Source organism: Anas platyrhynchos, chromosome 27 (genome assembly GCF_047663525.1).
Source record: "Anas platyrhynchos isolate ZD024472 breed Pekin duck chromosome 27, IASCAAS_PekinDuck_T2T, whole genome shotgun sequence".
In the NCBI taxonomy this organism is placed as follows: domain Eukaryota; kingdom Metazoa; phylum Chordata; class Aves; order Anseriformes; family Anatidae; genus Anas; species Anas platyrhynchos.
The window spans coordinates 9,109,869-9,135,576 of NC_092613.1; the positions used below are offsets into that span (position 1 = coordinate 9,109,869).

The 25,708-nt window shown below is 45.4% G+C and overlaps 3 protein-coding genes across 7 annotated transcripts in view; all 3 read right to left on the bottom strand.

Moving 5' to 3' along the window:
- TRIM33 (tripartite motif containing 33) overlaps nt 1-5,207 on the bottom strand; it is a 31,983-nt gene extending 26,776 nt beyond the window's left edge. For 2 of the 4 annotated variants that reach the window (XM_072028311.1, XM_072028310.1), the window contains exon 1: nt 4,705-5,207. In XM_072028311.1, coding sequence (XP_071884412.1) covers nt 4,705-5,164 — 460 coding nt within the window. In that variant the 5' untranslated portion in view covers nt 5,165-5,207. The remainder of the gene's footprint in view (nt 1-4,704) is intronic. The other 2 variants (XM_027445000.3, XM_072028309.1) reach the window with 2 other exon arrangements.
- A 282-nt stretch (nt 5,208-5,489) lies between these two features.
- Nucleotides 5,490-9,206, bottom strand: BCAS2 (BCAS2 pre-mRNA processing factor). 2 transcript variants are annotated; one of them, XM_027445020.3, is made up of 7 exons: nt 9,043-9,206; nt 8,860-8,952; nt 8,719-8,789; nt 8,486-8,647; nt 7,395-7,445; nt 6,224-6,304; nt 5,490-5,691 (listed from the first exon to the last, which is right to left on the bottom strand). In XM_027445020.3, the coding sequence occupies exons 1-7, from the start codon at nt 9,133-9,135 to the stop codon at nt 5,565-5,567; spliced, it is 678 nt and encodes a 225-aa protein (XP_027300821.1). In that variant the 5' UTR covers nt 9,136-9,206; the 3' UTR covers nt 5,490-5,564. The 2 variants fall into 2 exon arrangements, with proteins under 2 accessions (XP_027300821.1, XP_027300822.1); XM_027445021.3 differs by lacking the exon at nt 8,860-8,952 and having other exon boundaries at nt 9,043-9,198.
- A 93-nt stretch (nt 9,207-9,299) lies between these two features.
- DENND2C (DENN domain containing 2C) lies at nt 9,300-25,708 on the bottom strand. The gene is made up of 18 exons (XM_005011712.5): nt 24,889-25,708; nt 24,202-24,350; nt 23,530-23,642; nt 23,000-23,167; nt 20,245-20,338; nt 19,455-19,499; nt 17,973-18,160; nt 15,748-15,857; nt 15,240-15,309; nt 14,815-14,892; nt 13,994-14,134; nt 13,502-13,650; nt 12,934-13,111; nt 12,571-12,612; nt 11,513-11,618; nt 10,543-10,782; nt 9,921-10,007; nt 9,300-9,420 (listed from the first exon to the last, which is right to left on the bottom strand). Exons 1-18 carry the CDS (start codon nt 25,695-25,697, stop codon nt 9,389-9,391), a joined length of 2,799 nt encoding a protein of 932 aa, XP_005011769.2. The 5' UTR covers nt 25,698-25,708; the 3' UTR covers nt 9,300-9,388.

Here is a 25,708-nt window from a genome sequence, read left to right on the forward strand (position 1 = left end):
GTCTGTAAGATGAAAATCTTTTTCAATCCTTTAGTACTTTCACAATATTCAAGCAAATCCATAGCCTAAATATAAAAATTATGTTTGATTTTACTCTAATACCCAAAAATATAATGTTTTAAGTACCTGTGGACAACAAGTTGACTGAAGTGAACAGCATGTCCTTGCAAGAAAAGAGGCCAAGAGCATCGTGGGCTGCATTAGCCATACAGCCAACAGGCCCAGGCAGTGATCCTTTCCCCTGCCGAGCGCTTTGGGAGACCACAACTGGTACTGGGTCCAGTTTGGGACTCCCCAGTACAGCACACACACTCACAGACCAGGGTCAAGCCCAGCAGCGGCAGCCAAGGTGATCAAGGCTGGAACCCAGCACGTACAGGTTACGGCTGGAGCAAACGGCTTTGCTCACACCGTGCCAGGGACCTCGCCGCTGCCTGCAGCTTCCTGACTTCAGGGAGCGGGGCTCACAGGGGCAGAGCCAAGCTCCTCCCGGAGGCGTGCAGTGGAAGGAGTAACAGGTGCAAGTGAGGAAAGGGAGAACGTGCATCACCTTAATGTTTGACATATTTACAACAAGGATGGCCATAACGCATCGGCGAAGCCATAAAATCACCGTCCTCGTAGACGGTCACAGTTCACGTGGACAAGGCCCTAACCAACCCTCCTCTCTTCTAACTGCGCCTGTGCTTGGCAAGAGGCTGAGCAAGACACCTGCAGGTCCCTGACCACCTGCTCTGATTCCCTGTTCCTTCAAGAACGTCAATTTTAAAGAAATGGATTAGATTTCCTGTTGATAGTTACTGCATCGGTTAGAGCTAACCTAAGGCTTTACCAAAACATCCACAGACAGCCGAGTCACCACCCTTCCACAACCCTTACTATTATTTGAGAGAACAGCATCATTCCAGACACCTGCTTTTAAACAGTTTTTATTTTGGTTGAAAGGTATCAGGCTGGTTCCCAACACAAAAGCATTAAGTAACTATAAGTAACTCCCAAATCCTTTCAGATATTTACCTTGTTATAACGATGTTAAAGCTTCACAGTTCAGGAAATATTTGCAAGCACTTGTGCAATCTAACAACTCAAACTTCCGTTTTAAGCTCAAACTTGGCATGTGCGCGGTCCTCTGAGGAATGAATTGCTGCCAGGTTTCATTTATTGGCTGACAGCATCAATAGTGGTTACTGCACATGCAAAATACTCACTTCTGCCAGAAATTTAAATGTTCAAATACACGTTTCGGAATAGCCACACATCAAAGCCCCTGTTCTAGTTTCACGGATTAGACACAGAAAATAACCGCACAGGTAAAGCGAAAGACACCATCAGGCTGCCATTTGTCTGAATATAAAAAGTTTAACTGCTTTCAAGTTCCACTTCTAACTCCCTTTTTATTTTTTTTTAATGCAAACAATGCTTGCTTATATCATTACTACACATGCATAGAACTAACACATAATATTTAATAAAGAATATAAATTTATAAGAGTTGCAGACAACTATAATATTATAAAAACAAAACAAAACAAAACCCACCCTAGAATGTCCTCAAACAACAGATTTTATTTTAAAATACTTTACTAATTGAGATTGAAATTTAATTCATACCAAGATTTTCAGGACATAAATAGAAATTCTTTCAGGATTCAGCCTTCGCTGGGCTCCAGAACACACTGATGGCTCTCGCTCATAAGCACAGGAAAGCTGAAGAGCCCTGAGAGGTCAGGCGATGAGTACTGACAGTCCCTGAAGCCAAGATGACCTGTGTTTGCATAGTTTAAGCAGTCTATTTCAGGTCCTGATCTTCAACTTTCCTTATTGAGAACAAGGTTACTACCAAACGTTAAGTGATATTCGTGTGGATGTAGCATCATTTTTATCTTCTCCTTCTAAAGGCAAAAAATAGTTATTTCATAATTTAAGGTGTCATTTAATACACTATTTCTAAATACACAAACCCTGGGTATGGGAGTTGAATTCATCATCTCAGAACAATTTGTGCTATGTATTCCATAGCACAATTAAATGTATTGTTCCTCAAACTATACATACGTTCATATTACCCATTTTCTATGTTTTCCTAGGCTCTCTGAAAGCATCTTGTAGCTCCATTTCAGGTTTTCAGCCTAACACAGGCTTGCCAGATTGCGATATTCACAAGGAACTGGGAGAAACACACATTCCCTGTAGTGAGATAATCTTCTTAAGAAAGATTGTAAATACCTCAGTAAAAACTCTAAACAACCTATATTCCCACGGAAAGCAGCAGCTGTGGGTGCATAAACTGTTTTGCAGTACCTTTAACCCTCTGAAATCTTTATCTTAAAAATACGCATATTTCAGAATACTGTAACACAAAGACAAGGCATTTTATTGTAGGCTTCTATTCAACCTGAAAGAAGAGTACAGTTGGACAGCTGAAACACCAGGCATTGAGAAATCATCTACTCACCAAATAAAATGCACGTTGACAACTTACAAAGTAACTGACTACAAGACACAATTTTGTGTGTTAAATACCTAACATAAAAATACATAAACACAAAGCCTTCTGATTTCTTTCAACGTAAACTGCACAGATTCTCCTTCATCAGTGCAAGAGGCACGAACCTACCAGTTACATCTTTATTAACACAGCAAGGCACAACTCTGGTTTTTATGTTTGGTCAGCATTTCTAAACTTTCAGGAACTAAGACCATTCTTCTGTATTTGCTAGCGAATAGGAGTGACTCAAAGGAGTGACAACAGGGTAGAGGAGGTGCCGATACAGACCACCAGCAACCACTGCCTCCAAGCACTCGTGCGATTTTCTCTCTGAGAGCAGTGGCACGCTGTTGTCAGAGAACTACTCTGTGGGTACCCAACTTGCACTCAACTCCCAGTAAGCAGCTCCCTCAGTTACTATCCAATAATACACATATTTACTCTTTGAAGTGCTTGACAATTCTTAGGGAGCAAAATCTGAAACTAAGAAAACCACGAGAAAAATATCAAAAGCAAAATGCAGTACTTTTCCATTACATTTATAGCTCTCTTAACTAGGTGTAGACACGCTGAAAAAAAAAAAGAGCAGGCAAGTGTAGATGCACATACAGCATATAATCCAGCAGGAATAGCCTGCAGTTACACGCAACCTACTCCAGGTACAGCTACGGGCACTACCTTCCATTAATTCTTCCTCCATGAAAAAACATCTGCTCACAGTTAAGGAGACTACAGAAGTGGAAGTAACACCAGGATTCATGACTAACACAATCTATGCCAACAGGGAATGAACCTGCATGACTAAGCAGCAAGGTACTTCTCCGTACGTTGAGAATGTCTTTTTTTTTCTTTTTAAACCTGATTTACTGATGAGCATTTCGTGTGCCATTCAGTTGATCCCATTTACAACATGTGGAGAGAGATGTTGACAGAACCGCACCTCAGCAGTTCTGGTTAATCAGCGTTTCGTTCTCTAGTGACCTGCTGCACTAATACGTATGTCCATGCACTCACGTACCACAACAGACGGCACATACACATCTCTGCTGGCACGGATCCTACGCACACCTCGCTCTCGTCATCTGTAAGTTTTTGACCAAGACATTAAGCCTTATTTCACCAAAGCATTGCAATCGAGCATTCTTAAAATACACAATGAGAACTGACATCCTACGTCATGCATACTTCATGTTCTTCCTGCACTTGTACCCTAACAGATGCACTCCAATCATCCTCCTAATTACTAGTATAATAAACCTAAATTGACAAGTTCTATATCTCTCGTTAATGCATGTCACACAGAATATAAACTCTAGAATTTAACAAGAAGGATCGCAAGACCAACTGAGTGCTTTAGTTACCGTATTTATAAACTACACTTAAAGCCTTATAAAAGAGAAAGCACAGGACCTTCTCAGACCCATATCCTAGATGAACTGCTTCTGAACAGCTTGGAGGAAAGAGTCACTAGAAAGCCAGGTTTATTACTTGAGAACCTCCCATGAGCAGATCACTGCGCAACACAGGAAAGGCTCAACTCCTTGCTAAAAGCAGGAAGCTGTCACCAAACAAGGTCCTAGTGACCACAGGGCCCAGTTAAGAGCTGAAAAGCCATTCGCCAGAGCTCTGGCTTGGTCTGTAGGCCACAGCACACAAGTCACTCCACTAAAAGCTCCAGAAGCTTTTCCATTGCATTCCGGAACATGGGAACTAGAACGATACAAGATTCAAGCTACGATTTCAACAAAAGCACCTGGAAGGTGCAATCCACACTTCTTCCACCGCACCAAAGTTACTCACGGCTGGACTGCGCACACACGGCGAGCCCACCGGCACAGGAAACCGGGCACGCAGGCAGGACAGCAGCACCCGTAATACCGTGACAACGCCGAGCTGGAGCTCACTCCGACGGATTTTTTCTAGCGCTGCAGTCCCGAACACTTGAGCACCTCCTCAAAGACGCGCCTCTGCGGCAGCAGCCCCGAAAGCCGCAGCCAGGCGCACGAACACCCGCCGCGATTCGCGTTACGCTGCCGGGGCGGGCAGGCCGGCTCCCAAGTTTCAGCCGCCACCCGCGACGAGCGCCGCGGGACGGCCCCCGGGGGGCACGGCCCCAGCCCCCGGAGCCGCAGCCGCGGCGAAGGCGCCCTCCGCGCGGGGCCGGGGCCGCGAGCGGCTCCCCTGGGAGGGGGTTGGGGGGGAGGCCCCGCGCTCACCTTGCTGGATGTCGCCGTTGGCGCCGCCGGGCGCGGGCACGCTGAGCTGCCGCTCGGGCTCGGGCAGGCAGCGGCGGCAGAAGGAGTGCAGGCAGGGCAGCAGCTTGGGCTCGGCCTCGCGCCGGCTCTGCAGGCTCTGCGCGCACACGGCGCAGGTGTCCAGCAGCGAGAAGGGCCCGGGCGCCGCCGGCGTCAGCGGGGGCACGGGGCTGGGGCCGGGCCCCGGGACCGCACCGGGCCCCGCCGCCGCCTCGGCCTCGGCCTCCCCGAGAGCGCGCTCCGCCGCCGCCGCCGCCGCCGCCGCGCCCGGGCTGTCCCGCTCCTCGGGGGGCGCGGCGGCGGGCGCGGGCGGGGCGGCGCCGGAGGGGGACGCGGCCACGGGCTCCGGGCCGCCGCCGCCGCCCGGCCCGGCCTCGGCAGCCCCGTCGCCGCCGCCGCCGCCTCCTTTGTTTTCCGCCATGTTTCCTCCTTTGAACCCAGCTCCCCGCTCCGCGCACGCGCGGCGTCACCACGCGCCGTGCGCGCTCCCCGGCGGGGAGGCGGCGCCGAGGCTGGCGCAGGCGCGGCCGAGACGGCTCCGCGGGGGGGTTAGGGGGGAGGCGGGCCGTGACGCGCGGCCGGCCGGGGCGGTGCGCGCACCTGTCATCGCGCCGCCGAGCGAGCCGCCATTGGCCCGCGGCGGCGGGAGCCCAGCCAATCGCCGGCAGGACGGGGCGGAGCCCAGCGGAGCCCCACCCCCGCCCCCCCCCCCCGGGGCCGCAGGGCGCAGGGAACGCAACGGAACGGAGCAGAAGGCGGTTTATTGGGGGCAGAAGGGGAAATACAGAAAGAGGAAGCGGCCCCGGGAGCGGGCTGCGCCCTCAGAAGTCCTGCTGGATGTTCTCCTTGTTGGCTTCCCCCTGCTGCTGCTTGATCTGCGAGATCTCGTTTTCCAGCTGCACGATCGTCCGTTCGATCTCGTAGTTCTTGCTGACGAGAGACACCCACCTGGAAGGGAGCAGAGAGGAGAAAAAGGCTTTCAGTGCTACGTGGAGTTTAACGGTTTCCAAAGGAACAGGACGGGAAGTGCTCGGGACGAAGCACAAGGACACCAAATACCGCAGCGTTTTGCTCAGCACGTGAGAAATCAACAGCCATTAGAACAAACACGGTGACAAAAGGCGGGATTTCAACCCCATCGAGCCTTACTATAAAATATTTCATTTACTAGATTATAAGAAAAAAAGGCTCAAAACCAGATTCTCCATATTTAGATATGGAGAAGTTTAAGAAAAACGTTTTACACAATTTCAAGCAGCCAATAAGCTCTCCTTGCATCTGCCACACAGTTTCACCCAGACACAGTAACTGTAATCAGTAACTGAATTAGGCACCTTTTAAAACCCTGTGCAAAGCAACACTGTTCACATGATAGCTTCTTACAACAGTACTGAAAGATAACTGATGTTCTGCATGAAGGAATTTCACACAGGAGATATAATCCATGGAAGATGTAACAGAAAAAAATCGAGACACTCACGTAGATTCCATTTCTCGTAGCTTCGCCCCAGCTGTGAGCTGCATGTTCTTTCGCTGCCAATTCAGATCTTGGATGTTTTTCCTCGAAGAAAAAATACATTTTTTTGTTTTGGTTAGTTGTCTTTTTTTGTTTTTTGTTTTTTGTTTTTTGGTTTTTTTTGCCTCATTTCTTTAAAATTTGTAGTATCTGCTGCTTGAAATACAGTGCTCTAGAAGTACTACCATTACTTGTGTAGTCAACATCCTAACCACCATACACTACCAGCATCCAGAACCCTGATGTAAGTTAAAAAACAACAAAAAAAATATACACAAAAGAAATCCATCCCACTACAACCAAAACTTCAAACATTCAAGTCTACCACTATTGGCACAATGCAGGGAACAGGAAATCAGTTTTGTTCTGAAAGAAGTCAGAGAAGCGGATCTGCTAACCATTAACAAAATTTAGTTGTTCAGTGAATCGACGGGGAAGTACAGAAAGAATACTTGGAACTACCTAGAGACCAAGTTACTTTTCCTGTTAGCCTCCTTATACAACACCACGGTGCTCCTTTAACTTTCCCAACTTGAGCTCCTTTTCCATGCTGATTCTAAGACACTAATCACAGATAACCCAAACACCAATAAAAAATAAGACTTGGCTATGCAACCCCACCTTCTACCGGTATACAGCCCTATCTTCAGGTTGCAAATGATGGTAATTTACGCATATCTGAAAGCTTTACTTACTAAGTCCATCGCATCCTGTCCAGACAAAGTTATGAAGGTACATCACTTCAATATACAACCACCATTTTTGACTATTTCACCTCTGTAAACTTGTTAAAGCATTCACTTTAAAAATGACGGGACTAACTCAATATCAGCCAGCATGCCCTGAGACAACTGCGCGTTAAAAGCATATCAGCAACGAAAACACAACTGCATTTCTAAGAGGATCCTACCAGAATTCATTTTCTTCAGAGCACATGTTCAGACAGAATCAAATCAAACCATACCTACTTTGAGTGCAACAGGTATTATAAATGTCATAGTCTGGGGAAGGGGTGGATCTTTTTTCCCTTGACCATTGTAGCAGCTGATACACAAGTACACAAGGAGGGGGGGGGGGAATATTGTTCCACTTTCCTTCCAACCTCAGTATGAGACTATGAAAACCAATGACTCACCTCAACTTCTGAAGCTCTTTCTGGGCTTGTTCTATCATATGAACCAGATGCCTAATAGCAGAATGCAAGCAAAGCATTAGCAAAACATGTAATTGTTAGATCAGCCTCGTTTACCCAACTTGCCATTGGACTCTTTAAACAGGCAGCATGTCACTAAAGGCAAGTATAAGACTTGGCCTCACCAGTCTGTGCTCTTCACTCCTGAAGGGAACGATACAAAAACATTCAAATCATAATACGTGCAGTTTTAAGATGTAAACCTTCACTAATCACTACTTTCAACCCTTGACAATATCATAAAACTACATCCATTAGTCAATCACTTTTTATTTTCATGTTTTTCACTGTTAGTTTGCACTATTATCAGCAGAATTGTATTGAAACATCTCGTTAACTTATTGTCTGTCTTTTAATTCTCATTGTAAACTTACCAGTAATCAGCTTTCCCCCCCCATATCAAACTGTTAGAATAGAAACAGTTCCTTTCTCTTCCTGATACATAACTTAAAAGATTCTCTACCTAACGCCCTTCTCCTAAGGTAAACAACCCTTTGCCTTCTCACAAAAGGTAAGCTTCACATTCCTTTTGTCTACACCATTACTTAAAAGTGAAGCTAACCCTTCTTAAAAGCAGACATTTACGTTCTCTGCCTGAAATAGCTCTGGAGATTCCTGCAACCACACTTTCTAGAACTCTTCATGGCTTTTACGACTTTATTACTAAATGGCTGCAGGGTGAGGAAGATCAGCAGCACATCACTTTTATTTTCAGCTACTGAATTGCCATTTCATGGGGACTCATTATTCCCATTAGTTATCCGTAGTTACAGCCCATTACCAACTATCTGCCACCAAAACTGTAACTTGAAAAAAATCAGGATTGAGATTTATGGAATCACAGGGTACTTCTTGGCCACAGAGAAAGCTCCTTTTCTTTCAGATCAGCATTCCTTTCTTCCACACGCAGCTCTCTCAGAGGGACTCCATTATTCCAGGGTGCATCCTAAAGATTCCCACCGGCCTTGCACGGAAAACACGACAACCGAGCGCCAGCCCTTCGGCCAGGCTCAGCAGGTCGGGGAACGCCTTACTCGTTGTACACCTTCCAAGCGTTGCAGCCGTGCTGAGACATCAACTCCAGGTTCTCGATGCGGACAGCCTGGTGCTCCAGCTGTGCCATGGAGTTGTTGACGCACTCCTGCCACGCCGTGATGTCGTTCTTCTGGCCGGAGGACGGGGCCGGCAGCTCGTACCTGGAACACAGCGCCCGCCCGCTCAGCCCCGGCCGCCGGCCGCCCCCCGCGCCACCCCCCCAGCCCCTCACCTCTTCATGCTGAGCAGCTCCAGGGGCTGCCGGGCCGCCAGGCGCTCGAACTCGTTCCTCATGATCTCGGTCTGCGGGGAGAGCGGCGGTGAGGGGCGCGGAGCGGCGCCGCGGGCCGGGGCCGGGGCCGGGGCCGCTCACCTCGAAGGCGCTGTAGTCCTGCGCCGGCAGGTAGCTGAGGTAGTTCTTGGTGGGCCGGTACCGCCGCGTCTCCTCCTCCACCAGCGCCGCAGCCTAGCGCACGCGGGGCGTCAGGCAGGAGCGCCGCCCCCGCTCCCGGCCCCGGCCCCGGCCCCGGCCCGGCCCGGCCCGGCCCGCACTCACCGCCTCGCGGACGCCCGGCGCCTCGTAGCCCTGGTCGAAGTACGGCAGCGCGTCCACCACCACCTCGCCCGCCACCAGCCCCGGCCCCGCCATCGCCCGCCCGGCCCGGCCCGGCCCCGCCCCGCGCCTGCGCCGACCCCGCGGCTCCGCCCCGCGGCGCCTGCGCGCCGGGCCCGCCCCGCCCCTTCCCGCCCCCGGACGGCGCCCGCCCCGCCCCTGCCCGCCCCTTCCCGCAGAGAGGCTCGGACACGGCGGGCTGGCGGCACGGCTGCTATTAGAGCCCGGCCCCTCCGGAGCCAAACGCGAGGAGTTCGGCCCCGCTCTGCTGTCCCGCAGCAGCGCGAGGTCATTTCTTCTGGAGAAACTTCATTTTGCTGCCTGCAGAGGGGACACAAAGAGAACGAAGCCGCTGTTAGGGCTGCAGGCGCGTCGGGGGCCGCCGCTGCCGGCAGGAGCGCGCCCCCCCAAAGCAGGCTCCGAGGGGAGCCCCAAGCAAGGCCAGGCTGCGCGGTCAGACAGCCCCGAGGGCTGAGGATGGCCGCACACCTCACCTAGGGCTGCCGAAGCTTAGAAATAAAAGCCTCACAACGGTGTTTTGTGGCCCCTGCAGAGGCAATTAAAGACAGGAGGAACGCAAGGACAGGAGGTAACCAACGCGTCCAGCCGACCTGCGTAGGGTTACTGCAGGGGACAGAACGGGCACGGGCTGCCCAGCAGGTGGGCACCTCCCAAACCCGCCTGGACGTGTTCCTGCTCCGGCAGGGGGACTGCACTAGGTGATCTTCCAAGGTCCCTTCCAATCCCTAACGTTCTGTGACTTGTTCAATAGCTACATTTATTTAAAAGAACAAGGACAAAAAACAAAGCTATGTCTTTACCAAGACTGCGAAGGATTTTGTTCATTCCAGTTGGTTCAGTCTCCGTAACACTCTCCAAATACTCTAAGGCACGGACCTCAAAAAGGCCTGAAGAAGAAAAATAGCGTGCAGCCAGTCAGTGCATTCCGTCTCTCAGCACATGGCATGTCGTATCATCAATGACAACATTACAAAACGGAAATCATATATGTAATGTAAGTTACAGGATCAAGACCACAGAAGAGAGGCAGAAAAAAAATTCTTTGCTTAAGAAGATGAACTCTGAGTAATTAGAAGGGCATGGAGCTATTAGAATCATAATCGTTAAGGTTGGAAAAGACCTCCAAGGCTATCTGGTCCAACTGTCCCTCTACCACCACCATTAGGTACTGAATTGGCTTTTATTACATATGCCAATGGGAAAACCTGCCAGGACAAAAGGCTTTTTTAAGAGTAAAAGTTATAAAATCATAGAATGGCTTGGGTTGGAAGGGACCTTAAAGCCCATCACATTCCAACCCCCCTGGCACAGGCAGGGGTGAATGCCACCTAACAGATTAGGTTGTCCAAGGCCTCGTCCTGTTATATGACATTATACTTTGAAAGTGAGTTTGTAAAACAAGAAGTTAAAATCAAACCTCACCTTTGACCACATTCTTACTTAGTTCTCGATCCTGTATGAACCCTGCAAACATCTGCGTTTCCATGAAGAAGTGCAGGAAATGACGCACACTGCGTGACACGTGGGATTTACGGAACAGTTCCCGCTGGAACACCCGCTCCCCTTTTTCTGTGACGTTCATGTGCAGGGAGTAGTGACCAACAATCTCCACAAAGAACTGCACAAAAGCTTCAGAGACCAAGGAGTTCAGAGGCATGTCACCTGTGAGGAGGACAAAAGAGTTCAGCAGAGGAGAAATTTCACTCTGCATTCACCACTTTGGACAATCCTCTTTAAAAGAAGGGCAGCAGTTGCTTTTTCGGCTGGCTGTCTCAGACTATGAAATTTCATATGAGTGTTCAATATCAGAGCAGCCCTTGGCTCAAATATTAAGATTTCTCTCCCATGTCAACTATCTGCTGGCACAGGTTCCATTTTGAAGCTTTATCAGTAGAGTGAAAGCATTCATAGTTTCTTTTCCCCTGTTAAGTATCTAGTATCTAATAAACAGTAAACTCATAACAATCTAATTATTTTACAAATTAGACAGATTTACAGATTTTACACATTAATTTATTTGAAGCATTATAAGGAAGATCAACTTTGAAAATAATGTCACATAATCTTCTAAAGTACAGAAACCTGCTCTGAGTTCAAGAAAAACTTGCTCTCAGCCACTTCAGGAAAATTACAGAAAACTTTCCATGGGAAATGATGCACTTGGCCTAAGCAAAACAAGAGCTCTACATATACTGATCATAAAAAGAGGAACAATTAGGACAGCAGACTTCTTTATAACACATACAAAATAAAGATGTTCTCAGCAAGGTCACAGGAAAATAGCTTTATAAAATGGGTTTCCTAATGCTTATTTCCACTTGCACACTTTTATGGCAACAACGTGGAAGCTGAAGAGAATTGAAGATGTGAAAACATTTTTCCATAAACCTACCTTGTATGCAGCTCTGCTCATGTGACAAGATTTCATTTCGTTCCTCCAGGATTTGTACAAGTGCAGCCTGCAGTTTATGAGGCAGGATCTCATCTTCATCTGATACCTAAACAGAAAAGTGGCCATTAAAGCTTTTCTGTTATGTCTATTCGACAGAAACCTCTCTTCATGAACTGCTAAAAAATACTCATAACATGCCTAAAACAATTAGAGGGAAGTTGCCCTATGATATATGCTATGATAGATCTCAGTGGAGACAATACACTTGTCTTGTTGTCAGAGACATGAAAAACATTTGCTCGGTGCCTTCTGACTATGTAGAATCAATACATAAATGACCAATACAGAACAATGTATACAATACCATCTACATGGAGTCATGCTAATTAGACCAGCGATAAAACAAACTGTGATAGAACAACAAAAGTTTGTCGAAAAATATGACAAGTCTCAACATTCTAGTGAGAAAACAATCCTTTAATACCTTTCTCCATTTGCAGGCTGCAACGCGAAACAGAACAGTAAGGCAAAGGAAAGGAGATGCAAATATCCTCCTGAACTAGTAGTACTCCAGTAAGTTTATAGTGACTTGTCTAGTGATGTAGAAGGCACCTCCAGCACATTAGGTAAAGTTTGGGGCCAGCAGAGAATTGCAAGTGAACTGTAATTATTTGTCTCAGACTATCACTCCTGGAGAACAAAGAAAACAAATACCCCAACTAGACGAGAGAGGAGAAAGCCCTGTAGAGAACAAGTCCACAGAAAGACAGACAGAAAGCAGAAAAGAATCCTGGTATCTGTTTCTAAATCCAGCTCAGGTAAGCTGCACCTTTGGCTTCAGTGCTCTCTCTGTATCTCATGAAACCTCAATCTTACAACAAAGATGTTGTAAGTTTGTTTCCTTCTCTAGTGATCAAAAGGGAACGCAAGAGATTTCTTCAACCACTGGAGTCTACATATGAAAACCAGCTTTTGTTGATTTCTTGCTAACACCTCCTTTCGTTGGTGCCTTTTCTTGGCACATAAACATTAGTGATTAGTGCTGTTATTTCACTCACCTCTTGCAAAAACCTGTCAGTGCAAAGATCAACAATCAGAACCTGGGAAAAGATGTACAAAACACATTAACTTTTTTAACTACATATGCTGCCATTTCTTTATTTATTTTTTCTCTCCAGTGGTAGGGGATGTCACACACAAACCACACGTTTCACATAACTCCAGCCTGCCTATAAGAATAGTCAATATTTTTTTATCTTTAATAGCAATGGAACACCCTGACATGTATCTCACAAGTCACAAACTGTCTCAGAAAGGTTTAAGACTTATATATTAAAGACAGAATCCACAGAGATTCCTCCAGTGAGGTCAGCCTAATACCACTGAAATTGTCCCTCCACTGTGCTTCAACCAGTTCTCACCTCTTCTACAGGCAGGTCCTGGAGCTGTGGTAACGAGCAGGAGAGAATGCCAATTAAGAATGGGGTCGGAGAGCACACAATATCAATCATAGAAGTTGGTAGGACTGGTATGTATGTGTGTTGCCAAGTGAAGGGATAAAGTATTGCAACTGCAGCATGGCCACATTTAGACAGGGTGCTAAAAAAAAAAGTAAGAGAAGCATAGAGTGTATTGTCAATGTGTCTTTCAGTGCTCAGCTACAGACATAGGTTAGAAATGCTCAAAAAAATTGTAATTTAGATATATTGTTTATGCATCAACAGAAACCCTATGCGTCCACTTTTGAAATCAGTCATGGGGAGCTAGGAATAGCATCAACCCAGACCTAAGAGGTAAAGGACACATTCACTTATTTCCTCATGCATTCTCCAAATTTTAAGTAAACATTTTGTGGAGAGTCTACAAAAAAAAGCTTTAAAATGAAATTATTTACAGCAAGTCAGACAACCTTGCACATGAAACAGACCTAAACAGAAGAAAAAGCAGTATCTCTCAGGAACAACTAGTTACTCAGTCTCATTATTTTACCTTAAATTGTCAGCAACAAAGATCACCCTCCTTTCCAGCAGGAGAGAGGCAAAGACCCGTATCACGTGAGAGACACTTAGGCATTTAAACAGGCATTCAAAATCAACATGTTCAAGTCGAGAATCTGAAGGACGGCAGAGTTCCATAACCTGGGAGAACAGCACAGAGTTCAAATGCATGAGGGGGGACCTGACCAGAAAGTAGAAGTGATGGATTCTCACAGGTTGAACCCGTGTCACCTCAACAGCCAAGTCAGAGTAATACAAAGGACTCTCAATCAGTTCTTCCTTTAAAAAAAAGCAGTGAATCACTTCTATTGCAGTGTGGTTCAACAGGAAGCTAGTTTCTGTGACAAGCTCCAGTCAGATTTTAGGAAATTATCATCAGAATGAAGATTTGCAGACAGCGTCACTCTACAGTGCAATCTGCAAAACTCCACGATGGCCCCGAGACACCAGACAACACATGAAAGGCAGTCCTGAATGCAGTTACCTCGTTTCCTGCTCCTGGCAGGAAGCTCTTTACAGCAATGGTGCGCCCGGGAGCAGGGAAAGGCGCCTCCATTACACTACGCATAAATGGGTGTACTAGAGCTGGGGACATCTCCCGCCTCTTCTCCACTTCATCTAAAATCTGCAAGAAAATAAATCAGACAGTTTCAATGCCTGCTTGTAAACCAGCGGAGATACAGGCCTATGTTCGAGTATGCCATTCCACTGCTACACCTGAAGGGTCCAACACACTAACAGCCTCTTTCCCCCTTGCGTATGATTCTCATGTAAGCTCCTCTCAAATGTTTGAACAATCAAATAGTAACAGATACCTCCAATCTTAATCTCAAGTGCTCCAATTATTAGAAATCAGCTTTCATCATCAACTTGCCCCTGTACTCTCCTGCAATAGCTGCTCTTTACTTGCAAGAGCTTTCTCTAGGGTTTACCTCCTTTATCTACTCTCCTTTTTGTGCTATGAAAAACAAGCTGAGCTTTCCCCCCCTCTCACAAACTGATTTTCCATTTCCAAGTCATGGAAGAGGATGAAGGGAGCACCATCAGTAATACCAGGTATTAGAAACCACTTCATGACAATAATTTGCTGAAGAAGTAGTTGTCAGTATATCAGCTGACAAGTCCCAGCCCCAGTATGATTTTATTTGCCCCGTCAAAGTACAAAAACAGCAAGGAAGCACCACACTGCTGGAATTTACTGCAATTGCTGAACAATTCTAGACTGGACAGAAGCATCCAGTTACTTCTTGGTGCTTGCAGGTTGTTAGAGACTCATGTCTGACATGAAGTAAGTCCCCGTCTCACCTTGGAGAAGAGGTTGAAGCAGCCTAGGCGGCTGACAATGCAGTATACCTCAGGAAGGCGCTTCCCCTTCCCTTCTGGCTGAAAGGCAATAAGAACGGCTATGTTGATAACATGGATATAATAAAGAACCTAACACCTACAATCTATTTGATTCACAGTATTCTTTCTGCCATAATTCCCTCTACAATTCTGACTCGGAATTCCTGAGCAATTACTAGTTCTAGGAGCTTTCACACCCGGAACCCACTTCACTGTATTACCAGGCATCATCATGGTCCATCCCTTATGCAATTAAATGACTTGTAACCTCAGCAGCACAGGAGCCACAGAACCTACGTGGGAAATTACTGCCAATTCACAATCTGCCCTTGACTGTGCATTTATCAGTGCATTCTTTACACTACATCCAATACACAAATGCTTACCAGGAGCTTCTTGCAGTACCCAAACCAGCGGCTGCCATCCTCACCCGTCAAAACAAAAGAAAACGTTTCACTGGGGAAACAAAGAACAGTCACAGTTAAATTGACTATGCAGTTCAGACAAAAGACTGACAAACAAAGTCATATGTGCACCACACAAACTATATGCCATCCCTCCTTCTAGTCATGTCAAAGACCCCTCTGCTGTGGGTAGCCAAGCTACATCAGGCTCTCTTCAGCTGTAAAAGCACCTGCAGACTGTGGACTCATCAAGCTAGGCCTTAAACAGATATTACAAACTTCCTTCTTATAATAAAAAGATGATGCTCAGGCAGACATGGCACTTCTGAGTCCACTTCTGTATCTCACTTTTCCCCTTCACTGGACTTAGGGACTCAGCCTTTCCCATTTTAGCTGGCTTTGTCTGCAGTTCCTCTGGTCCTGGGAACTTGCAAATATCTGAGCTTTCAGCATTATCCACTTCAGACATCAGTATGCAACAAGTCTTTACCTTGTAAGTTGTGATGCAGGAAACCAGTCTTTAGGATCTGGAAAGCAGAATTTGGGAATGACCTTTAGCCTCTCTTCAGTATCCTTTGACTGTCTGAAGGGATGTTCAGGCTGGAGGAGTAACATACATTTAAAGTAACTGAAGTGCAGTACACAGCTGCAGCATTTAAAACAACGGGGGACAGCATCTTCCTGACACTTCCAAATGCTGAACCATCAGATAGCTAATCCACAAGTATAGGAGAACACATCCTGACTATAACACGTACCTACTTCCCTCTTGCAACTTAACTGCTAATTGGACTTTTTTAAAATTATCCTGCTGGATGTGGTAAGAACTGAGTAAGATTTAGAGCCATGACCAAGGTTACAGAAGACATATTTGTAAATGAAAATACCTCAATAATCACTGCTGCATAACTATGGGATAACACGTCCTGCAAAATCCCAACACAATAAACTGTCCCAATGAAGTCACCTACCAAAATTTGAGCAGCAGACACATAAACCCTAATTTTTATCATTATTATTATTTTCAGTGAATATATAAAAGCCATTAAACAGCCACATAGTACAGTTGGGTCTGATTGTCTGCTAAGACAACAGGGAAAGAACAATGTACTGCCCTTCCCAGAAGTGTTGAAGAGTCTGAGAGGTTGCACCAGGGAAAAGCCAAATCTGGTTGCATTCCTTTCTTCCTTCTAACACCCTGAAGTTCGCACTTTTGGCAGATGTTTATGGGCATTCAGTTTTACCCATCAATCAAGACTGTGCACTCTCTTTCTGGCCATGGTCCCTTACTAATTTTGTGAATTTAAAACATTTTCACATCTGACACTCAAGTTATTTGCATACAAAACACTTATGCTGTTGGACAACATAACATGAACAAGGTTTGGATAACATTCAGATTTCTTAATAATCACTGGATTACTCCTGGTAGCACAGCTAGAATTACTAGTTCTGATCTGATTTCAGTGGAAGGCCAGCAGATACAAGCCTAGATTCTGACAACTGAACATTCAGTTCCAGCTGGAACCACAGAAGAAAACATCAACATATCATCCTCTTCACTTCACGCTAATGTGTACACTGAGTCATAATTCAGAATCACACACACCAACTTTGTCTCCCATTTGGTTAAGCCCAAATGACAGACAGAAGGAAACTTTGTTTCAAAAGTTCTAGTTCACAATAGTTTAATTTCCATAATTCACCTCCAGTTTTGGAGGTTACTAGACATGTCCTTGTAATGTGTTTTGTTTGTTTGTTTGTTTTGTTTTGTTTTTTTGTTTTTCCAGAACAGTGTAAGCAAGCATAAAATCCCTGAGCTTCTAGCCCTGCACATCATCAGTCCAACTGCTTTACTCGTTGTTTATAAATCACAAACTACCTGGATGAGGTCATGCCAGCTTTGGGAACAAAGCACAGCACTCCCTTTTCTCTCCTGCAGGCTGCCTTGGCAGTGTAGCACAATATAGTATGGCTTTATGGTTTTTCCAGACAAAAACAGTATGAACCTTCCTAGTTCCAACAAAAGACAAACCTGTAACATCCAATGGGAATTAAGCATGCAGGTAAAAGCACACTGGCTAGCCGGAACAGATTTATTTTCATTAACTGCCTCAGAGGCAATTATTTTCAGTTTAAAAAGACCTCTCAACAGTCTTCCAGCTCTCTTGGGTTTTATATTCTCTCAGCTCTGAGCTCTTCAAACAGATTTGCCATATGCCCCAACTTCCAGACAGTCCTACCCACTATACTGTAGTTAATCATAGTATAGTGCCTAAAAGCTGATCTTTACATAGTTGGACAGTCAAGAAGCAGTTGCATCTGTATTAATTGTCAAAGTTTGTTAAAGAGATATAAGGCACATCAAGGTCCCACAGACAAGGAAACAAAGCAATCTGCCACGATAGTGGTATCCATACCAGAATAAAGGCCAGTGTTTTTGTAAGCACCAAATCGCCTCTGAACCATCTTCCTGAGCTCCAAAATATCACTTGATTCCCCATTGATAGAGAATTGAGAAAGATACTCAAACAAATGTCCAACAATAACCAATACATTTGTAACAAAGCAAGGTGCTTCATATCCCAAACCTGTACCCTAACCATTGGCCCAGCTTCACTGGTATAGAGTTTAGGAATGGACACACACTGGGAGGAAAGATAAACAGCTGCTGGGTGTGTGTGTTTCAAGAGGAGGTTTCCCCTCAGCTCTTACCTTGCTGGGAAACTGCTGTATGATTTGTGGTGTGTATTTTATCTCAGATGCCTTCTTGTGCAGTGACACCACTACAAACAGCTCAAACAGCTGCTGCTCCTGAAACTCTATCAAATCTCTCTCCAGTGTCTGGTAGTGTGGGTTCCTCTTGGAGGCTGATTGCACCAGTAGCAGGCCCCTGTGTCGACCTGAAGAAGGGAACAAATCCAAAACAATTCTGTGACCGTTACTGCCAGACACCTACAGTTCACAGAATAGGAATCACCATCACCTTTAGAAAAAGGAAAAGAAATGGGTGCATTCGCCTAATGTCACAGAACTGCTACATGCTATTAGCCTTGGACTCCTGTGTCAACTTGTCAAGTGCACAGCTACAGGACCAATGGCATTGCAGCAACTCTGCAAATCTCTTCTGCCTGATAACAAACACTCTCCACCTGTCCTGTCTTTTTTTTTTTTTTTTTTTTTGGCTATGCATCTCAGAACATCACACAGTAGTAACAACAACGAAAGGCCATGAAAAGCTCAGCACCATCAATTCGGTAGTTGCCAAGCTTCAGGCAGCTAGCCCATAAAGCAGCACGGCCATTTAAGAGAGACAGACCAAGCTTCCAGGCTGAGATGTCTAGACCAACTCACATGCACAGGTAACACTGATGTAAGAAATTCCTATGGCCCAGGCACCCTAACACATTATGGACACTTAAAACAATTCCTGTATCAGATAGTGACAGACACTGTATTTCTGCAGACAGTTTTCACTCTCTATTACTCTCCTTAACATAAAAAGGTGAAACTTCAATATCAGCTCCACATTAAAGCCTTTTGAATGCTTTCTGCTAAGTAAATGAAACACCCAAAACAATTACACTGGCCCTTTTCACTAGATGTGACAAAGTCCCTTATCATGGCTGCTGGTAAACCATTACCATTTCACATTCAAACCTTACAGGCAATAGAAACTAAAACCAGTTTGGTTCCTCACACACCAGTTAAGACCAAGTAGTTATTTCAAGTCTGCAGTTTAGGCCTATGATCAAACTTGGGAATAAGGTACCAGACAAACAACCAAGTGACTTCTTCCCACAGAAAAGTGCATTTCACAACACTTTAAATATAAAATAGAGCCAAGGGAAGGAAATAGTGGGAAAATAAACTCAAGTGTTATCAATAACGGTGATCTGTAGACAATTTACTGCAACAGATATTTTAATAAGTGTGATTCTACCAACCCCAAAAAATAAATCTACTGCTAGCCATTAGCAGATTAACGGCATTAAACCTGAAAGGCTCAGGAGAAGTGGAAGAAATAGAAGTTGATTTATCAAGGCAACAGCTCCCAGCCTTGGCCACACTACCTCTCAGATGTGCCCTTTCTCTGTCTTGGCAGAAGCCACGATAAGTCAGTGTGCCTATCCCATTAGAAGCTTAGCCAAATGTGTAGAGCTATGGGGACAGGACCAGCCCCTGTGATTCACTCACTTTTTGGCTGATTTTCCGTATCACTTTCATTCCCACTGGTTTCACCTGAAACACAAATAGTTTTCGCTTATTAGCCATGGAGAAGGAAGATGGGCAACACCCTAACCTGGGAAAGAGAAAACTTTAGACTCATCAGATCAACATCACTCAGGTCTGCTCATCTATCCTGCTCAAGGCATCAGCAAAGAACAACTGCTACTTGCAAACGTGCTAAAACAGTAAATTTCAGGAAGTAGAGTTGATTGAAGTCACTGTTTCCAGTAAGCCGAATGTAGATCAGCCAAACACCGGCAAAGAACAGAAACCAAGTGGTGATTTGATGCTGCTATAAAAGTTACCAGAGTTGCTGAACAGAACATACGATAAAGAAAAATCATACCACTGCTAGTAATTCAGAAGGCAACAATAATACCATTTTAGAGGCACAAAAGAGAAGAGTGGAGCTCTCAGAGAGTTCTTGGGCCAAGCAGTTTTGCAGGGACTTTTTGTTTTCCCTGTTTCTTTGAAGAAGTACTTTTAACCACTACTCCAGCTCTTCAGGCACAGACTACAGGAAAATCTTCCACTCCTAAGAGTTAAACTTATGTTAGTAAAGCGTTGCCAGTCCTTATGGTGCTGAAAGTCCAGGAATTTCAGTTGGAAGACACAGGGTTCAGCACTGTTGAGTCAGTCCAGCACGAGCTGCAGGAGGTGGTGATGCCTGGCCTGTTAAGAGTACCCCAAGACCTACAGGAATTGTGCCACTCAACAAGTATGTAGCAAAGAGAATGGTGCTGGAGACCTCCCATACCTTTTGTTGGAGTCACTCTCCCAGCAGGACTGAGCAACTTCACCCTCTTCCTTCCACGCTTAGAATCAAAGATCTCCTGTATTCTTAGTACCAACTGAAATCCAAAGCAGAAGCAGAGGTTAATATCAGGGTCCAGAAAAAGGTCTAGGTGCCAACAGCACTGAAGACCAATAGAGCTATCATGAAGCACCACAATACTTAGGAAAGGCTGCTGAAGTCCTGCCAGGAACCCTGGCTCAAAGATCATTTGCTAGAGTACTTTTAGCACAACTTACTGGATAATGAACAAGCACAGTTTCTGCTGCAAGAGAGAGATTACTGTTAGCGCGACTCAAAGTTGACACGGAACTGTACATACAATCTGGAAATTGTCATATTTTGCTTACTAAACAGACATGAGAAGTGGCAAATTGTCTTGCATCAGACCTCAGTTTCTTTTGCAGAGGTACTTGCAAATGTATCTTAAAAACCCCCCATCATGAAGGACTCTGAACTTCACATGCTCTCAAGCACCCCAGTTCTTTCCAAGACCAGGGAAAAGCAAAGCTCTCCCAGTGCAGCTTTTTTAAATGTCTGTTTGTTTTGTTTATTTGCTGCTGTAGTTGTATGTTAGGGTAGGTTACTAAATTGAATGGATTATGTGCTTTCATTTTGCACAGGTGAACAAAGACAGTAGGACTGAACAATGGGCCTATGCCACAGACCTAATCCACTGGAAGAAAAATTTGGGGAAACAAACACACTCCAAAAGAGACTAAGCTACAGAAACTGAGGAAGTGTCAGCATTTGTCACTCCAGGTCAGTGCTACTAACCCTCGTTCCATTAGTCACAAAGGCCTTAAAACCAAAGTCCTAATGTTTTCTGTAACATGGGTTCCTCTGGACTCCTATCCTCACCTGCTAGTGCTGAATTTGGCTCATCGATTCTGAATGTCAAAGACTGCTATCACTTCATTGTGAAGGAATTACTTAAAATGTAGACAGCAAGTCAAGTTCATTCTTGTCTCAAGTGAAGGATTCATTAAATGCTCCTACTGAACATAGCAGGGTGTGGTACAGTCATTTGTCACCACAAATACTGCATAAAAAAAGGAAGATGTTCAGCAAGGAACCTGTTTTTCAGCTCTAGCCTTTATCCCCAGTTCAGCAAGCTATACTTAGGTTCTTTCTTTCAGATCTATGTTCTAGTGCAGTGTTCTGCACTAGACAGACATGAGGCTGAAAGGAAGAAAACAGCACACAGCAGGAGGCAGTGCTTCTCTTCCAAAATCTGCCTCCTCTAAATTACACTGGGTGGTAGAGGGGGGTAAAGATTTTCAGTTTCTCTTCTGATTTTTGTACAATTGAGTCATCAGCGAAAGATACTGGGTGTGTTTGAGGCACCTATGCATTTCTTAAGCAATAAGAAAGTTCTTTTTAGACTCCAATCCTTTTCTTGATCTCTTGAGCAATCTTGGCTCAATTTCCTGACAGCAAAGTATGCTTCCTGCATGTAAATTGTTACCAGATTTTTGAAGTAGGTTTGCTTTAGCGAATGTTATATTTTCCCCCTCCAAAAGAAAGATACTGTTCATCACAGCATTTTTATAATCTTGCCAATGCCAACTCCTTCCTGACTTTCCAAGCCTACAGTTTGTTTACAAAACACATGTAAAAGTTCCTTGCTATTCTAAAACACTTAACATTTGACAAGTACTTTACACCTGTCCAACTCTACCTCACAGTCTTGTGCAAATTGGGTGTATATGCTCAAGAAATAATGATCTGCAGAAGTTAAATGATTTTCCCATGACAAAAGCAAGTTTTTGCCATTACCACAACTGGAATTTGAGTCCTGTGCACCAAGTGTCACACATATAGCACACAGCAGTAGCTGCAGCTGTCCTTCTATAGCACGTTCTACACGCTGGTAACTAATACCAGAATCTTGAAAGATTACCAGCATATCAAATAAGAATTACAACCACTCCTAATCCTCTAGTGCAAAAATGGATTACAGGCTTTTTTCACTCTGGCCTCAGAAGCATATCCATCTCTGGCACGCAGGCAGAAGGGAGCAACCAGAATCAGCAGAGGGGAGAACTGTTGGAAGGCTTTGTGAAATGGGCTTATCCCTAATAAGCTGCTCTTCACCTTTAGAATATGAAAAGGCTACAAAAGTATGTTCCCAGTGGAAATCAAGAACCACAAGCCAATATGACAAATAACCAAGGACCCAGCCATCTCCCTACAGCAGCACCTCACTGCCAGCTGCCTAATAACTCAGTTCCTGAAGGGAGAACACTGGGGGTCAGTCTGCAAAGTCACGGGGAGCAAAGTACACTCAAACAGAATTGTACAGGGCTGGCCCTTTAGCTCAGAGTTTCCCTGCATTCCTGCACCACAAAACAAGCATCATCACACTTCATGGAAGCATTGGGAACAAGCCTTAAAGGACAAAGCACTACGAACAGCTGACATTCACATACAGCACTGATCTCGTTGACCCATTATCCCATTTGCAAATTATTGGCCAACAAAACTACCACTGGCCTAGCTAGAACCTCTGTTTTTTGATCTCCCAGTATCTGCCCTACTACTTGGATGGGAAATGGTTCAAGGGGATCATTTGTCCACACATACAGCAGTACTAATCAACATTCACCTGACTAACACACAGCTCCATGACTGCTTACGAAGCATGTAGAGGTGCTAGACAAAGCAGCAAGAGTTTCAAATACAATGCAAGAAGTAATGTTTCAAGTTTAAATCTTACCCAGGGCAAGTTCTTTCTCCTGCTAGCAGCCTCTGCTGCTCGGAACAGCTTCCACTCAGTCAATGTGACAGGCAATGTTGTGTCCTTCACCGTTTTTCCTTGCAAATTTGTTAGGGAGGGCTGCAGCTCAAGAGTTTTGCGACTCAAGAAGGAAGGTTTTGGGGGAAGCTAGAAAATAATATTGAAAGAGATGGTTAAGCATGGGATTAAGCTTTGGTCCAAGTTCAGAGCCAAAGAAGAGATTACAAATTATAAATTTTCTGCAATGTCCTGCTCTACCAAGCTCTCCCTCCCACCCCCATCCTGTACACTGAAATATCTCCTAAACACCCTCTTGTTCCTATTCTTTTGCTCCTTAACAGCTTTATCAATTGTTACTGCCATGACTATTCATTACCATTTACATTAAAAACAACAATAAACGGATATGAAAAACAGTTACATATCACTGGGGAATTAGAGCAGGGGAGGAGCACAAAATGGGGCCCTTGTGAGGACGGCTCTCCAAACATGACAGTTTAATCCCCTACCTTGGGAGCCCTCCTAGTGCTTCGGGAGGGTGGTAACTTCCAGACAGATGGGATCTTCCACAGGGGTAAAGGCATCACTCTGGTATCTTCATAGGGGTTCTCTTTTGTAGGACCTGGGACAGAGGATTTATGGAGGAAGACAAAGTTCTGATTTCTTGCAAGGAAAATGATTAGGACAAGTCTGTGCAGTTGTCTGCCAAGTTTGAACAGGGTTTGAAGAGAGATGTGTTTTGAGATGAATTAGGTTTCTAACACACAAAGATCCTTCTAACCCATTACCATCAACTTGGCAAGCTGTACATAGACTCAACAAAATGGAACACTTCCAACACTGCAGAGAAAGTAGCTCTGTTGCAAAGAAGCTAATTTTGCCAGTGTTCACACGGATCTCTACACAGCACTCAAGCAGGGGGTGTCAAGAGCTAATAAAGAAATCTGTTTAACACAGGCCATTTCTAGCAACCTTCCATGACATCTGAAACTAGACACAGAGAAATACTCTGCACAGTTATTCACAGGCAGATAGCTATTAACATCAACAAGGAATCCAGATTATAAAAGTCACAGAGCTAGACAGGTCCTCAATGCATTCTCCTCTTAATTCCTCCCTCCTCAGCTGCTTAGCTACCCCCAAATAAGGTGAGCAAATCCCCCAGAAGCACAGGCACATACAGATAATGTCCTCATAGATATTGTCTTCTGACTGTGTGTAGATGAGCCTGGGTCCTGCAGTGCCATTTGTCTCTTCTCGAAGTTTGTGGGAGCTGGTGGCTGCCGTCCAGTTGCGGAAGCCGTGGATGTCCTCAAACTCAAAGGATTTCCTAGAGGAAAACCAGCAAAACATCTTCTAAAGACAAATGCATGTACCCGTGAGTTATAGTCTCCAGTCTGCACAGATTGATCCTCCTTGGGGACATCAAGCACATGGATGCTCCACTCTGGACTCAGCAATAAAAGGTAGGAAAGGGAAAGGAGTAGGAGGGGGGCTGTCATAGTGGAAGCATCTGTCCTCAGGAACAACAATGATGCGTATTGAGGCCCTGCTTCCCAGGACGTGGCCCGAACATTGCCCATTGATGGGAAGTAGACAGTAACTGCTTTTTTTTTCTTCTCTCTGTGCTTCCGCACGGCCTTTGCTTTTTTTTTTTTCCCCTCTCCCATTTCCCTTTAATTAAAGCATCCTTATCTCAAACCTTGAGCTCTTTGTGTTGTATTTTCTCCCCCTTCCTCTTTGAGGAGGGGGAGTGAGAGAAACCGGCCATGATAGAACTCAGCTGCCCACCTGAGTAAAACCACCACACCCATCTAGAAACTGATTTAAGGAAACGTGTTTCATACAGAAGAGATGAATCAATGTACCTCTGGCTTCTTCCTCTGATACTCCTGCTGGCTGTTGTCTTCTCAAGATTGTTGGAAGATGACACTGAGTCATCTCCATGCTTCTTTTGCAGTGAAGCTTCCTTGGTAGCACTAGCATTGCTGTAGCCACTTGCACTCTTTTCTGCAAGATAGCGGAAAGTCCTACGGGGCTTAGGTGGTGGGACAGCAGCTGGCTCCTCTTCTTGCCCCACAGCCGCTGAATAAATGTCTTTCATGCTCCTCTCTGCTCTACAGAACGAGTCCACTTCTTCAGCTCTAAGTTCTCTTCCTGTGGAGCCACAGCTCCCTTGCTTCCTCTCCAGGTCCAAGGGAACTGGTGGGGCTTTGCCAGGCAGAAAGGCATCTGCTCTCCTCCACAGCCCCTGCAAGGCATAGAAGCTGCCTGGGGAAGGCACTGCCCCCGGGTCCAGGAAGCCTGCTTGCCACTCTCCATTCTCCTGGGCTTGGGAAGCTAGGCTGCATGCAGAGGACTTGAGGTCATCATGGTCATCAGTCTGCAAGCAGCTCCCTGCATTTTCCCTGAAGTCCAAGCCCAAGTTCTTTGGATCTTTAGACCCAGCCTTTCTGCCCTTCTCTGTATGTTCTGGCTTCACTTTGGATAGAACATCACAGCCTGGATCGTATTTTACTCCAAAGTCCTTCAGGTGCTCTTTCTCTTTGCTGGAGCACCCTCGTGTCCTCCCTTCCCACTGGGAGATTTTCTGTTTGATGTTGCGGCAGTGGCTCCGGGAGAGGGTCTGCACAGCAGAGCGGGAGAAGCTACCATCAGCAGTCCCTGTCGGGTGCATGGTAAGTGCTG

Excerpts from the sequence above, each read along its gene's own strand:
- BCAS2 (XM_027445020.3), bottom strand. The coding sequence starts at position 9,135 with ATGGCGGGGCCGGGGCTGGTGGCGGGCGAGGTGGTGGTGGACGCGCTG. Across the intron at positions 8,953-9,042 it reads CGCCGGGCGTCCGCGAGGCG|GCTGCGGCGCTGGTGGAGGA; the intron begins GTGAGTGCGGGC and ends CGCGTGCGCTAG. Across the intron at positions 6,305-7,394 it reads AAAGAGCTTCAGAAGTTGAG|GAAAAACATCCAAGATCTGA; the intron begins GTGAGTCATTGG and ends TTTTTCTTCGAG.
- DENND2C (XM_005011712.5), bottom strand. The coding sequence starts at position 25,697 with ATGCACCCGACAGGGACTGCTGATGGTAGCTTCTCCCGCTCTGCTGTG. Across the intron at positions 20,339-22,999 it reads GGAGAAAGAACTTGCCCTGG|TTGGTACTAAGAATACAGGA; the intron begins GTAAGATTTAAA and ends TTTGGATTTCAG. Across the intron at positions 14,893-15,239 it reads GGTACTGCAAGAAGCTCCTG|CCAGAAGGGAAGGGGAAGCG; the intron begins GTAAGCATTTGT and ends ATTGCCTTTCAG.